At 43.2% G+C, this 15,000-nt stretch overlaps 1 protein-coding gene across 2 annotated transcripts in view; it reads left to right on the top strand.

Moving 5' to 3' along the window:
* The window catches only part of LOC125031270, a 199,063-nt gene that overhangs the window by 167,684 nt on the left and 16,379 nt on the right, over positions 1-15,000 (top strand). For both annotated transcript variants that reach the window (XM_047621933.1, XM_047621934.1), the window contains exon 3: positions 6,891-8,086. In XM_047621933.1, the coding sequence (XP_047477889.1) occupies positions 6,891-8,086 (1,196 nt within the window). The remainder of the gene's footprint in view (positions 1-6,890; positions 8,087-15,000) is intronic.

The raw sequence follows: 15,000 nt of genomic DNA, 5'->3' as shown, positions 1-15,000 counted from the left end.
AGAGAGAGAGAGAGAGAGAGAGAGAGAGAGAGAGAGCGAGAGAAAGAGAGAGAGAGAGAGAGAGAGAGAGAGAGAGAGAGAGAGAGAGAGAGAGAGAGAGAGAGAAAGAAAGAAAGAAAGAAAGAAATGGAAAAAGAGAGCGAGAACGAAAGAGACAAAAAAAAAGAAAGAGAGAAAGGGAGAGAAAGAAAGAAGAAAATATAAATATAAAAAGGAAAATTTCAATTGACAAATAAACACACAATCATGAGCATTATAGCAATAGATATTAAAATTATGAAGCTGAATCAAGTATATATACCGAGGACTTGTAATCAAACTTTGGGTGTTTACGAATTCATCAAAATTCGTGATAGCCATCGACAAATTAATTGCAATGCAGTCCATATACTCAAGTATTTTGAGGAGGCGAATGCCAATGAGAGGCAATAATTAATGATAGTAATTATGTCTCTTTCCGCGCCATTTGAAATTTTGAAAACATAATTAGATAATGCCGTTTTGTGATGATTATCATTATATTTAGTAGTGGTTATTGTTATTATTGTTATTAATACTGTTTATCATTATTATTATTATTATTATTATTATTATTATTATTATCATTATTTTTTTTATTATTATTATTATTATGAATAGTATTATTATTATCATCATCATTATTATTAGTAGTATTATCATTATAATAATAAGTATTATTATCATTGTTATTAATACTATTATGTTATTAGTAGTATTATCATTATAATTATCATTATCATTATCATTACTATTATTATTATCATTGTTATCACCATCATCATTATTATTATTATTATTATTATTATTGTTGTTGTTGTTGAATTTGAATTTTAATTTGTTGTTCTTGGTATTGTTATTACTGTTATTGTTATTATTATTATCATTATTAATATTATAATAATGTTAATAATTATTATTATTACTAATAGTAGTAGTAGTAGTAGTATCATTATGTTTTATTATCATCATCATTATCATTATCATTGTTATCATATTATTATTGTTATTATTATTATTATTATTATTATTATTATTATTATTATTATCATTATTATTATCAACATCATCATCAAAAACGTTACCATAATTACTAACGTCATCATCAAGATCATCACTATTAATTTAATTATCATTATGATTATTATTATCATTAACACTATTAATACTGTTCTTGCTGTTGTTACTTTCATCATAAAAAGATAGTATTCTTAGGAATTTATTTTTCCTTATTACAATTCTACAGTAGAATCGATTTTTTTTTTTTTTTTTTTTTTTTTTTGACGATAGCAAAAGAAATGATTTTTGAAATGGATATAAATATCTTGAAGGCATTTTTTTTTTTTTTTTTTGTATTTTCAGTAGTTTTTTAAACCTTCTTTAAAGCAAAGTTCTTTTTTTTTTACTCAATTCTGTTGACGAAAACAAAAGAAATTGACTAATAGACGAAATGGATATTCAAAACAAAACAAAGAGATTTAAAGTTCTTTTCGAAAGTATCTTGAAAGCAAAGGTCATGTTTGTTTGTTTGTTTTTACTTCAGTTGGTATTCTGCCATTTTTTTTAGGTACTCAGTGACTCGCACAAACACGAATAAATATCAAATGAACTTCTTCATTCTTAACACTCAAGATGCTTCCGTCTCCTTTCTCAGAATCAGATGAATGAGATAAAATCTTACAATTGGATTTCTGGTCCCCGCCTTGCAATTGCCAGCGCTCGCCAGACAATGCTCTCTCTCTCTTGGAAAAAAATGTTTTGCGATGCTTTTATGTTCGTTGTGTGTGTTCCCGGAACCCTGTGGAATATTTTGCGTGTGTTTTCGTCTTTGCGATTTTCTCTTTGTTTGTGTTTTGGGGAGATGTGGTTTGTTTTTTTTGTTAATTTTTTTGTTTTTTGTTGTCAAATTTAATTTCTCTCTCTCTCTCTCTCTCTCTCTCTCTCTCTCTCTCTCTCTCTCTCTCTCTCTCTCTCTCTCTCTCTCTCTCTCTCTCTCTTTCTCTGTATGTATGTATTTATGCATGTATATATGTATGTATGTATGTATGTGTATGTGTATATGTATATGTGTATATGAATATGTGTGTGTGTGTGTGTGTGTGTGTGTGTGTGTGTGTGTGTGTGTGTGTGTGTGTGTGTGTGTGTACACATATATATATATATATATATATATATATATATATATATATATATATATATATATATATATGTGTCTGTGTGTGTGTGTGTGTGTGTCTGTGTGTGTGTGTGTATATGTGTGTGTATATGTGTGTGTGTGTGTGTGTGTGTGTATACATATATATGTGTGTGTGTGTGTGTGTATATTATATATATATATATATATATATATATATATATATACATATGTGTGTGTGTATGTGTGTGTGTGTGTGTGTGTGAGTGTGTATATACATATATATACACACACACATGTGTGAGTATGTATATATATATATATATATATATATATGTATATGTATATATTTATATATATGTGTGTGTGTGTGTGTGCGGCTGTGTGTGTGCGGCTGTGTGTGTGTGTGTGTGTGTGTGTGTGTGTGTGTGTGTGTGTGTGTGTGTGTAATTTGTACATATATACATACATACATACATAATAACATAATTACATACATATATATAATATATGTACATATATATGCATATGCATACTTACATACATAATTACATACATATGCGTATTATTATGTAATTATGTATGTATTTGTATATATGTATATATATGATATATATACATATATACATATATATTTTTTTTTTTCTCACCCCCTAGTTCCCTCAGGGAACACATACACACTCACACACGCATGAATATATATATATATATATATATATATATATATATATATATACACATATCTGTGTGTGTGTGTGTGTGTGTGTGTACATATATATATATACATATATATATGTGTGCACAGATATATATATATATATATATATATATATATATATATAATCTTTTCTCTCTCGCACTCGTTCCCTCATGGCCTCACTCTCCCTTTCTCTGATTCTGCTGCACACACCTGCATTCTCACAATATCTCTCGTCATATCAGTCTTAGCTTTACGCATGTACCGAAATCCAGCAACAACAAAAATACATCAAACGAAAGTCAAGCCTGCCTCCCGACCTTCAGGCTTGGCTTAATGATGCATGTTAAAGCGCTTCTCAAAACAAGCGACCAGCAATCAATGAATGAAACAGCTGGGCTAACAAACACTAATGGTTTTATGTGTTTATGCTTATATAAATAAACTTCAGTACGAAAACTACCAATATTTTTTTTCTTTCTCTTTTTTTTCGGGGGGGGGGGGGGGTAGGAGTTATCTATGGTACGATAAGATATCACCTGAGGGAGACGTACCAGGGAGATATCTGGAGGAGAGGACACGTGTGGCAGGCTTCGTCCGTACCATCGCGCGAGTGTGTCGAGTTGCCAGATCTAACTGTTATTCTGGCTAAGAGACGAATGTATTTGTTTAATATTCAGTTACATGGTGGAAAGTCAATGAACAAACAGGCGCTTGTTTGTTCTGAAGCGTTATTTTGGTTAGAGGCCACTTGTTGACAACTTTGGTTAGGGTCGGACTTAATCCCCGCTTAACCATACATTGCCGACTTTACGAGTGTATAAAGTTCGTTATAAGTGTAGATTGTGATTCGGAAGCGACGCTGGCACTTGAACAACAGCGCCTCTTTGTGGTCTTTGTCATGTGGCATCCAGCGTGCTAACTGGGTAGGTAATGTCTGCCTGAGATGGCAAAAGATATGGAATTTTTATGTTTTCGCCTCGCGCGTTTTTCCTAGCGAGCGGTAGCCAATTGGGAGCGGTGAGGGTTGACAGTGTCACCCTCAGCCAATCAGCGCGCGGCGTCAAGTGCCACCGTTGGGTTACTTACTCTGTAGTGCCACAACTGCCTCATCATGAAATAATACATTATTTAATTCCGGGAGTATTCTGAATGTGATTTTACTTATCTGTCATTTTTAAGTTTAATTTCTGTCGTCGAAAACATGTCAGGATAACAAATCCCTCTCGATTCAAGTTTACGCTGATTTCACGTACGAAAAAGCCTGTCCCTCGTGGCGGTAGGATGGCACCAGCACCGTCCTGGTGGCACTCGTCGGTGATAATAGCTTACACCCCCGCACCGATCATAAGCAAACTTGACCTCGTGCCAGACACAAGTGCCCGGGCACCACCTCCTGCCTGCCTCGCCCTGCCCGATTCGCTGCGACTTCAAGGGCCTCCACGTGGCACCCTTGCAGCCCGAAGAAGACTTGTCTGGCGAGCACCCCCGCCCGGAGGCACCAGCGAGGACCTTGTTTGTCGGGATTTATGTGCAATAGACAGACCAAAGAAGTGATTAGCCGAAACTCTTAACAAACCCCACTCTCACTGTACCCAGTATTGTTTTGATCCGCGCGAGAACAGAACACGCGTTGAACTGTGAAATCTCAACCGCGGACGACAAGCTCAGACGTCCCACTGATCTCAGCCTTAAAATAGTCCGTGACCCACAGGTGAGTGCAGGACGGGGAGGTCAAGGGATGTGCACTTTGACCCCACGGGAAGGTGCGCGGTGCCAATCCCTCTCCTTTCCCAAATGTGGACTAGAATTTAAATTTGGAAAGAGCAAATGGCTTTGCCGAAATACTGCCAACCATGACGGTGTTTCAACATGCATTGTACAAATCATATGTTGATTAATATAATGGGCATTAGACCAGCGATACAGATAGGGTAATTCTCTCGTCCTTTTAATATTTACGGTTTTGTTAACAGTAGCAGATATGAGAGAATTTAAGCGTTATATTGTTATTGAAATTGAAGAGTTTTAGTATTATGATAATAATCGAATTGATGATGTTTATTGATCAGTCTTCTTACATTTTTATTGTTGCTTGGTAGTTGACGTTGTTTTTGTTGTCTTTATTATTGTTGTTATTACATTTGTCATTATTATTGTTAGTATTATTATAATTATTATAACTTTATTATGATTATTATTATTACTATTATTATTATTATTATCATTATTATTTTATCATTATTATTATTATTATTATTATTATTATTATTATTATTATTATTATTAGGATTATTATTATTATTATCATTATCATTATTGTTATTATTATTATCATTATTATTACTATCATTATTATTATTGCTTTTTTGCTGGTATTTTATATTATCATTATTATCACTGTTGGTGTTGTTATCATTATTACATTATCATTATTTTCACTACTGTTGTTATTATTATTATTATTATTATGTTATCATTATTTTCATTATTATTATCATTGTTATTACTATTATTATTGTTATTATTTTTTTATTATATTATTGTCATTTTCATTACTTTTATTATTGTCATCGTTACTAATATTATCATTGTAATTATCACTTTCATTATCATTATTGTTATTATTATTTGTCTACTAATACTACAACTACTACTACTACTACTACTACTACTACTACTATTACTACTGTTATTATTACTACTACTACTACTACTACTACTACTACTACTACTACTACTACAGCTGCTGCTATTACTGCTCCCATTATTACCATTATTAGTGCTACTGTTACTATTACTGTTGCTATTACTGTTGCTATTACTAATACTACTACTCTGCTACAGATACTAACACTACTGCTAATACTACTTTTAGTATTATTGTCATTACTTTTATCGTTATCATCACTGTCATTATTACTCCATTAATGTCCTTATTATTGTCTTCATGAAGGTTTCTTTTTCCATGATACTTTTAGAGTAATTATTTTTGTTATGATAATGATCACTTAATAATGATAGCAGCTACGTTGTTATTGTTTTTGTTTTTGTTTTTTTTTGATGAAGTGATGTTAGTCTTTTGATGTCATCTTTGTTAGTATTCATGCTGTTGTATATGATTGGTGTTATTATTAATTAGTTTTCATATAGATGCTCATTATCATTAGCATTAGGGATTTTATATCAACTATGACTATTTATGTTTATAGTAGTAGTTGTAGTAATAGTAGTAGTAGTAGTAGTAGTAGTAGTAGTAGTAGTAGTAGTAGTAGTAGTGGTAGAAACAGCAACAAGACAGTAGTAGTAATAGTAGTGGTAGTAGTAGTAGTAATAGCAGCTGTGGTAGTAGTAGTAGTGATAGTAGTAGCAGGAGGAGAATGAGTTTTTTTTGTCATTGATAACAATTTATTTCATTCCATGTGCATTTATTATCTATACATCATTTTGTAATCACTTTCCTTAGTTTCATTATATTTCATTATTATAATCATCAGCATCATCATTAATATTATCTTTGTTGAATATATTTATTTGATTTTTATTATTACTATAATATCACCATTACTACTATAACAACACGCACCGTTTTTATGTATATAATATTATTGCCATCGCCGATTTTTTCTTAAACAAGTATCCCATAACTCGCGTGGATTAAGCATTATTTATGACGCGTTTTTTCCAGAAAGTGAATTCATTTTACAAGAGTCATAGTCCTTAACAGAATAACGTTCATTCGCATGGCACTGAATGACGCAATGGCCACGGGTGTTGCGTCATCAGAGGGCCAGGTCTTGATTTCCTCTGCTCGACGACTCTTGTTAAATGATTCTGCGGTTTTGTTGTTGTGTTTCTACGGGTTTTATCTCGCGCTGCGTGAGAATATAGATTATCATTTTCATTCAGTCTCGTGTTTCCTGGTGATTTATCTTTTGTTCTGATTACGATCCATGGGGAAGCGTAATTATTTATTTCTGTTGAAGAGTATGATATTTGTATGTTTTAATATTATTGTTAACTGTGTTTATTGTGTTGCAGGTGATCGCGCGATGCATCTCGAGGACTACACCAGCAGCCACGCTGGCTCCCCCGAGCCCCTCATACCCTCACAGTTGACCTCCTGCGACCTGGGCGGCCTCATCAGTCCTCTCGGGGAATCTCCTCTTTCGGGGTCGCCACTGGGGCCTCCGGCAGCGTTTTCACCCCCGACCATCAGCGTGGAGGCGCCGCAGGAGTCGGCCGGCGGAAACTCGACGTCCCTTCTGTCGACGGCCATCACGGGCGCCCTCGGCGAGCTTCACGGAGACCTCTACCTGGCGGGGGACGAGTGGCCGCCTTCCTTGGAGAACCTGCTGACGGCGTTGCCCAGCAGCTCCTCCCTCCCTGAACTGGTCGTGACGGACCCGAGGCCCACAGAGGCCTCCATGTTCTCTTCCCCCATGGCGCCCCAGCAGCCTTCCTCGGGGCTCCTGGATCTGCCACAGAGCGAAGGACTAGATCTTTATTTGGGAGGCACCAGGTGCTCGGCGTCCCCCATGAGCGTGTCCCCGGGCGGCTCGTCCCTGCCCTCCCCCTTCACCTCCGCGCGCGGCTCCTTTAGCTCCACGCGGCGCAACAAGCGGCCCTACTCCTCCTCGCCCATGAACGTGGACGGCCTCGACCTCAACACCATCATCAGGTCGTCGCCCACCTGCCTCAACGCCGGGTCCCCGACGCCCACCACCCAGGCGCCGCCCCTCTCCTTCTCGCCCACGGGCGGCAGCTACGGCCACATCCTCCCGCGCCCCGAGGCCAACAACAACCAGCCCCCGCGCCCCAACCTGACCTTCCAGGCCCTCCTCACCGACGAGGAGGTCCTCAAGGCCAACAACAACAACAACCACATCAACGCCTTCCACACGCAGAAGGTGGAGCTCAAGTGCGAGCCCGACGAGCAGCAGGGGTCGCCGCAGCACCACGACCACCAGCACCAGGACGGCGAGGAGGGGCGTCCCGGCAGCCCCGGCGAGGAGGACGGCCCCAGGTTCTGCCGCTGGGTGGACTGCAACGTGTACTTCCCTTCGCGCGAGAGTCTGTCGCGACACATCGAGAAGGCGCACATCGACCAGAGGAAAGGGGACGACTTCACCTGCTTCTGGGCGGCCTGTCAGAGGCGCTACAGGCCCTTCAACGCGCGCTACAAGCTGCTCATCCACATGCGCGTCCACTCCGGCGAGAAGCCCAACAAGTGCACGGTAAGTGCTTGCGCTTGGCTCGGTCTTGGCATCATGCGGTATTCAGTCCTCCACTCTCTCTCTCTTCTCTCTTCTCCCTTCTCTCTTCACGCGATTTTTTTCCGTTGTCTTTTTTCTTTCCTCTCCATAATTTACTCCGTATCTTGTTCCCGCACATTTGCATATTGGATACGGCTAATAATGTTTCCATTATCTCTTTATTTCACACTTAATTTCCTTTTCCTTTCCCTCCTGATACTTCCTTGCCCTTCTAAATTGTTAACGCGAAATTTTGCGTGTCCTTAATATGTGCCAGTCTGCGATAGAGAGAGGGGGAGAGAGAGAGAGAGGGGGGGGGGGGAGACAGAGACAGAGAAAGAGAAAGCAAATTATCCTTATCAATATTGTCATTAAGTTCCTATAATTTATAATCTCCATAAGAAAAAAGCTTTTGTCTCTCCTTCTTTTCACCATTTATATTTCCCTTTCATCTTTCATTTTCCTTTGTTTCTCCTTATTTTTTTTTTCATATTTCCTTCCTTCCTTCCCTTCTCTCTATAATCCTTTTCTTCACCTCTCTTCCCCCTCCCCTACTCCAACCCTTCCAAGGTGACCTACCCTGCCCCCTACCCTTGCAAGCTGACCTCCCCTCCCCCCGTTACCCCTCCCTAGTGCCATCCCCACCCCCCGTTACACCTCCCCAGTGCCCTCCCTCCCCCCTTCTCCCCTCCCCAGTGCCCTCCCCACCCCTTCTAAATGACGCGATGCTGCATAAAAACGATTAGCCGAGATAGGCCAACGTTCGCCCGGTAGAGTGAGAGACCACCCACCCCGTCCTCGCTGCTTACTGGGTTCTTAGGCTGTCTCCGGGAGCCAGCAGGCCTGTGCGTCTGCGTGTGTATGTGTGCGTAGGCTTAGGTTTCGCGGGACACAGAGCTACGGAAAAAATGGGGTATAGTATATCCATACACACGCTAATTATCCACACACGCATTAGCATATGCATACACGCATGTACAATTGTACATACACACACTCGCATCCATGGATAATATATATTTACACATACATATGTCTGCGCGCATGACATATGATTCCATATGGTAATCCGTTGTCACATATTATTATATATGATAATCAGGAGTCGCTAAAGAATATACCCTCCCCCCTCCCCTACACCTCGTATCTCGTGCTGGACGACGCCACACACACAAACACACGCACTCACTCACTCACTCACTCACTCACTCACTCACTCACTCACTCACTCACTCACACATCATACAAATAAAACACGAACACACACACACACACACGCACACACACACACACACACACACACACACACACACACACACACACACACACACACACACACACACACACACACACACACACACACACTACACCCCCCCACACACACACTACATTCCCCCCCACACACACTACACCCCCCTACACACACACACGCACACGACACCCTCCCTCCCGCACATACCGCGCGGGCACGCACCATGCCCGCTTACAAACAACAAATAATTATGGGGAAGATTCGAGAAGATGCGTGACTTAGAAGGAATCTCGGACAGCCGGTTTGTGTTAGGTGAATGGGCGGCGGTGACTCAGAAAGTGCGTGCGTGTGAGTGAGTGAGTAAGTGCGTGAGTGAATGCATGAGTGTGCGTGTTTGTCCTGTGTGTGAGTGTGCGTGTGTGTGTGTGTGTGTGTGTGTGTGTGTGTGTGTGTGTGTGTGTGTGTGTGTGTGTGTGTGTGTGTGTGTGTCGCCTTCTTTGTCCGGCGATCTTCTTTGTTATGGAAATTTCAACTCACAATGTGGCCATTTATTTTCGGATTCTGTATTTTTTTTTTTTTTTTTTTTAAATATCCTTCGTCTTGCTTTATATATTCGAAGTTACTCTCTCTCTCTCTCTCTCTCTCTCTCTCTCTCTCTCTCTCTCTCTCTCTCTCTCTCTCTCCTTCTCTCTCTCTCTCCTTCCCTCTCTCTCTCTCTCCTTCCCTCTCTCTCTCTCCTTCCCTCTCTCTCTCTCCTTCCCTCTCCCTCCCTCCTTCCCTCTCCCTCCGTCTACTTCCCCCTCCCTCCCTCTCCTTCCTGCCTCTCTCCCTCTCTTTCTCCCTTCCTCCCTCCCTCCATCCCTTCTCTCTCCCTCTCTCCTTCCCTCTCCCTCCATCCTGCCTCCCTCCTTCTCCCTCCCTCTCCTTCCTCCTCTCTCCTTCTCCCTCTCCCTCTCTCCCCACTCCATTTTCATCTTCCATCCACCCCTTTATTTCCAACGCGGGATGAAGCAGCAAGAAGCCCTGCCTCATGCTTTCTTTACCTTCAGCGTCCGTGGCGACTGTCTCCCACGCCGTCACCCTAACCCAGAAAACAAGGGAGGGAGAGAGGGGGGGAGGGAGAGAGGGCGAGAGGGAGAAAGGGGAGAGACGAGGGGGAGGAGAAGAGGGGAATGAATGAGTAGATGGGATAAGGGGGAGGGGGGTGGGGGAAAAGAGAGGAGAGGAGAGGGAGGAAGGAGAAGAAGAAGAAGAGAGGAGAGAGTGAGTAAATGGGATAAGAGGAAGAGGGGGGAAAGGGGGGGATGGAAGAAAGGCAGTGACACCAGGGCCTCCTACCCTTACCCCGCAGCCCTCTTGCGCTTTGACAAACGTCCCTAGCACTCGTGGTGATTACTGGTGTTGCTGGACTTAAAACGCCACTTGATATGCCCTCGTGCATTAAGTGTTTCGAAGTGCCCTGTATTATCCTTTGAGAATTTCGAGATTGTCGAGTCGCCAGTTCGAGCCGGGTTCGTCTCTGGCCCGAGTCGGAAACGGCGATCGTCTCTCCGTCCGGCGTTAAGGATCGTCATCTGGTGCCTTCAGGAGGTTCTCCTTCATCAGGACGGGGGATCAGATTATCTCGTGATGGATCAAGACAAGCGCCGCAAAGCAAGGGGGCGAAAGTCAGTTTCCTTTCTCCTGCGTGTGTAACCCGACACCATTTTATCTGCGTTTCTTAATTGCCGACCCTCTCTTGTTAACTGCTGCTTGTTTCGAGGGTTCGGTCGTAAGTATCTGTCATGATTTTAGAACCGCGGGATTAGGACTGTGGATCAGAGACAGATAACAGACGCAGAAGACACAGGAGAAGCAGGGAGAAATGTCTGCTCCCAACACATTGTGACGAGCCCTTCCCCAAAGTGATGGATGGGAGATATGTACTGTGTCACTCCCGCGTTTAACTCTCTGGCGGTCGACTTTCAGATTTATAACTTTCAGCAGGAGGAGCTATCCCTTTTCCCACACCTTCAACACGCAGCAAAAGCTCTTAATAACCCTCTTACTTGACGCCAGCCATTACCCGCAAGCTAATGAATGAAAACGTGTAACCCGTCTCTCATCTCGACGAGGTTTAGGGAGCACATCTTTCACATTTTTATTCATGTCTTTGTGCGTCTCTGGTTACGTCTCTGCGTGATGCACGAGGGATTCTCTCATTGCAGCACGCGGGCGGGGGACTTATCACTATCATCGGTTTATAGCTCTTGTATTTCCTTAACGTCTTAGGATGATATTCAATATGCGAAAGATGTAATCCCCCGGACGTTTCGGCTGTACACCTTTGAAATTTCGAAAATTCGCCATCCTTGTTTTTCATGGGTCGTTAGCTGTCTGGGCAATAGATTATGTAGTCGCAGTTCAAAGGGCCGATTAATCTTGTGGAAGGTAAAAAAAATACCTTCAGAACTTTAAACGTTAGAGCTTTTCTTGAGCAGTTTTGTAAATCAGGAAGCATGTGTTGCAGTAGTGTTTAATGTGTATATCTGGATGTGTGTGTGTGTGTGTGTGTGTGTGTGTGTGTGTTTGTGTGTGTGTGTGTGTGTGTGTATGTGTGTGTGTGTGTGTGTGTATGTGTGTGTGTGTGTGCGGGCGCGCTAAATCGAATACTAATTCCAACTCATTTTGTAGAAATGCGCTAAGTAACAAGTATTTTCAGAAGAAAGAAAAAGGTATACATTTTTTTTCTTCTTTCTAGAATGATTGCAGCAATTTGAAATGCAAATATTTCCGTTACCTTGGAGGCACGGGAGAGAAAAAATATATATAAGCCGATAACGATGTTTTTAATTAATGCATATGCATTTAATTTCTCATATCGAGCGCACGTTGCAAGGTTTATTCATAATAGAACTCGGCGTGTGATTTGTGAATGATTTGGTTCGAGTTCTGCGCATGTGCGTGTGCGTGCCAACTGCCTCTGTGCTTGCGAGAGCATATGTCGCCATCATTCAGTCACGAAATATGACTCGGTAAATAAATAGACTCGGTTACAAAAAAAGGCCCTCAAAAAAATTCTAGCGAGCCAAGTTCTTAACCTCTGATATTTGATTTAGAAATATCCGAATTCATCCGGGATATTATCTCCCGCGGGTAAACAGCGGATCTGCCTCGCCAACTCGTCCGATTTCGTAGCGATGGAGTGTGTTATTTTTTCAGGCCATCTTGCCAGCCGTTCCCAGGAGGAAGGTGCTTAACCCACTCCAGCGCAGACGTACACACACGCGCGCGCCCACGCCAACGCATACTCAGGAACATATGCATGCATGCGAAAATAAACGTGTGTGTATATTTAGGTACTTACACACGCGCGCGTGCGCGCACACACACACACGCGCACGCACGCACGCACACACACACACACACACACACACACACACACACACACACACACACACACACACACACACACACACACATACACACACACACACACACACACTCGTTCACTTACACATACACACAAACAAACACACGCCCCCTCTTCTTCCTCTTCCTCCCTTCTTGGATGAGCTCAAGGTGGCGGGCGTGGGCGGCGATGAGTCACGGGCGGCGATGAGTAATTACGAGTGGTATCCACACCCACGCCCAAGGGGGTCGGTGGCGTGAGAACCAACACGCCCGCACTCCTGCCGCCCTTAACGGCCTGCTGAAGGGGGAGTGCTATCCAAGGGCGCTTTGGTATGCTTGGGAATGTGCCTGTTGGTGCGTACTTGATTTGTGTCTCTGTGTTTAAGGATTTTGTTCTACACTAAATGAACAGAGAATGTGATTTCGTTCGCCACCGTGTAAGTATATCGTGTAATTCATCACGAAATCAAGCTTTAGGTATTATTAAAAAGCAAAAATACATACGCATAGCTACTCCATCAACACCGCACAGAGCAGAACCCAACCCCGAGTTTCGCAACAGCAGAAGAACGCGCGTTTGTAAAGGCTTCGTTTCCTCGTCTGGCGTGACAAAAACAAAGCTCCTCACGGCAGTCCAGAGGCAGACGTCACCCCCTGCGACCTCCCTTCCCCCTCCTTCCCCTTTCCCTTCCCCTCCTGCCTTTCCCCTCCCTTCTCCCTCCTTCCCCTCCCTTCCTCCTCCTCCCTTCCTTCCCCTCCCTTCCTCCTCCTTCTCCTCCTCCCCCCTCCCGACTGACTTTCCCCTCTCGACCGACTCCCTGGCCACTCCGCCGCCAGTCCAATCCCTCCCATATTATTGTTTGTGGTCCCCGGCGCTCAGTTAGGCTCACCGTGTTAGCTAGTGAGTCGTCCAGGCTCTCTAAGTTTTAATTCTGCGTGTGGGTCAGCGTCGGCTCCCTAAGCTCCGAGCGTCAGGCCTGCAGACAAAAACAAACGCGCGAGGCTCAAGTGTCACCAGCGCCCCCCCTCGGGCCGACCGCCTCGCCTCCACCGTCCTTGCTCGCTCGCCGTCGTCTTGGCAACGCTTCGGCCGCTTCTTGCAAATCCTTGCAGCTTTTGGAAGCGCTGAGTGCCATCTTCCTCCCAGCTGGGCCGAAGTGCCTGCGTCCGCTGCCGGGGGGGAGGGGGGGCCTACTTACCGCGCTGACAGTGGTGCTGTAAACGTCTTGGGCGGCTGGGAGGGCGCGAGTTGGGAAGTCCTAGAGCATCCTGCGCCGAGGGAAGGGTGGCCCTCGGGGCTGCACTTAAGCACCCTTTTTTATCCCGTCGCTTCTATTTTTTCGGGCGTCGTTAGCCGTCGTGGCCCGGCGTGGTGGCTATAACGAGGCTTGATTAATTGCACGTCGTCTGCGGACTTCGCTGTCGTCGACGGATCTAATTTCCGGCGTTGGGTTGGCGAGGGAGACGGCGCTGATTCACAAAACCTCGAAGCCCTGGTATTTCCGCCCTTGATACTACAAATTTCAAGGGAAACACGCGCCGACGGGTTGTAAACAGTTGATTCCGGGTTCCCTTCTGCCTAGGATGAGAAGTCAACACCCTCGTACCTCTCGCATACCATTGTTCATACTTCACCGTAATCAGGATTGCCGTCCGATACATTAAAGAGATCGTGCTTCTATATGGGAACAAACAGACATGATTCAGAGGTGAATTGCCAGAGAAAACAGCGCCCGGCGTGAAGACATACCCACCCAACCTCCTTCAGCACCTCCGTCGTGGTGGACGTTATCACTATCATAACAAAGTGCTGGCGAGAAGCTGCACAGGCAACATCTACACGCAGTCGCTTTCCTCAGCTGCCTCCTCGCTTTTTTCTGCAACTGTTCCTTCAGCTTGACTTAATCCTGCGGCAGTGGTTGGCTGAGGCGTCCCCGTGATGGCTTGTGGTGCCAGCCCCGCTCCTGTACTCCTCATGCTTGTGGTCAACATTTCCTTTCGGCATTTCCTCGAAGGTTCGCTGCGGAGACACGGCGTTGGCGGAGCTGCGTCTTAATAGCTATAGATTGCTGTTGGCGATGCTGCGTCACGTCACTCTTATTTTAACCGAGATTAATCGCATCTCTCCCCATAATATTTCGAAGAACACGTTCCCTAAAAACAAGAAAAGGTTAAGGCTATAAATAGATACATAAGCAGACCATTATCCGGATGTATATATTTTTGTGAATGTTCGTTTGTGAGTATGCAT

Source organism: Penaeus chinensis, chromosome 12 (genome assembly GCF_019202785.1).
Source record: "Penaeus chinensis breed Huanghai No. 1 chromosome 12, ASM1920278v2, whole genome shotgun sequence".
NCBI lineage: Eukaryota > Metazoa > Arthropoda > Malacostraca > Decapoda > Penaeidae > Penaeus > Penaeus chinensis.
The sequence above is the reverse complement of the archived record's forward strand: the minus strand, read 5'-3'. Positions and strand labels throughout refer to the sequence as shown.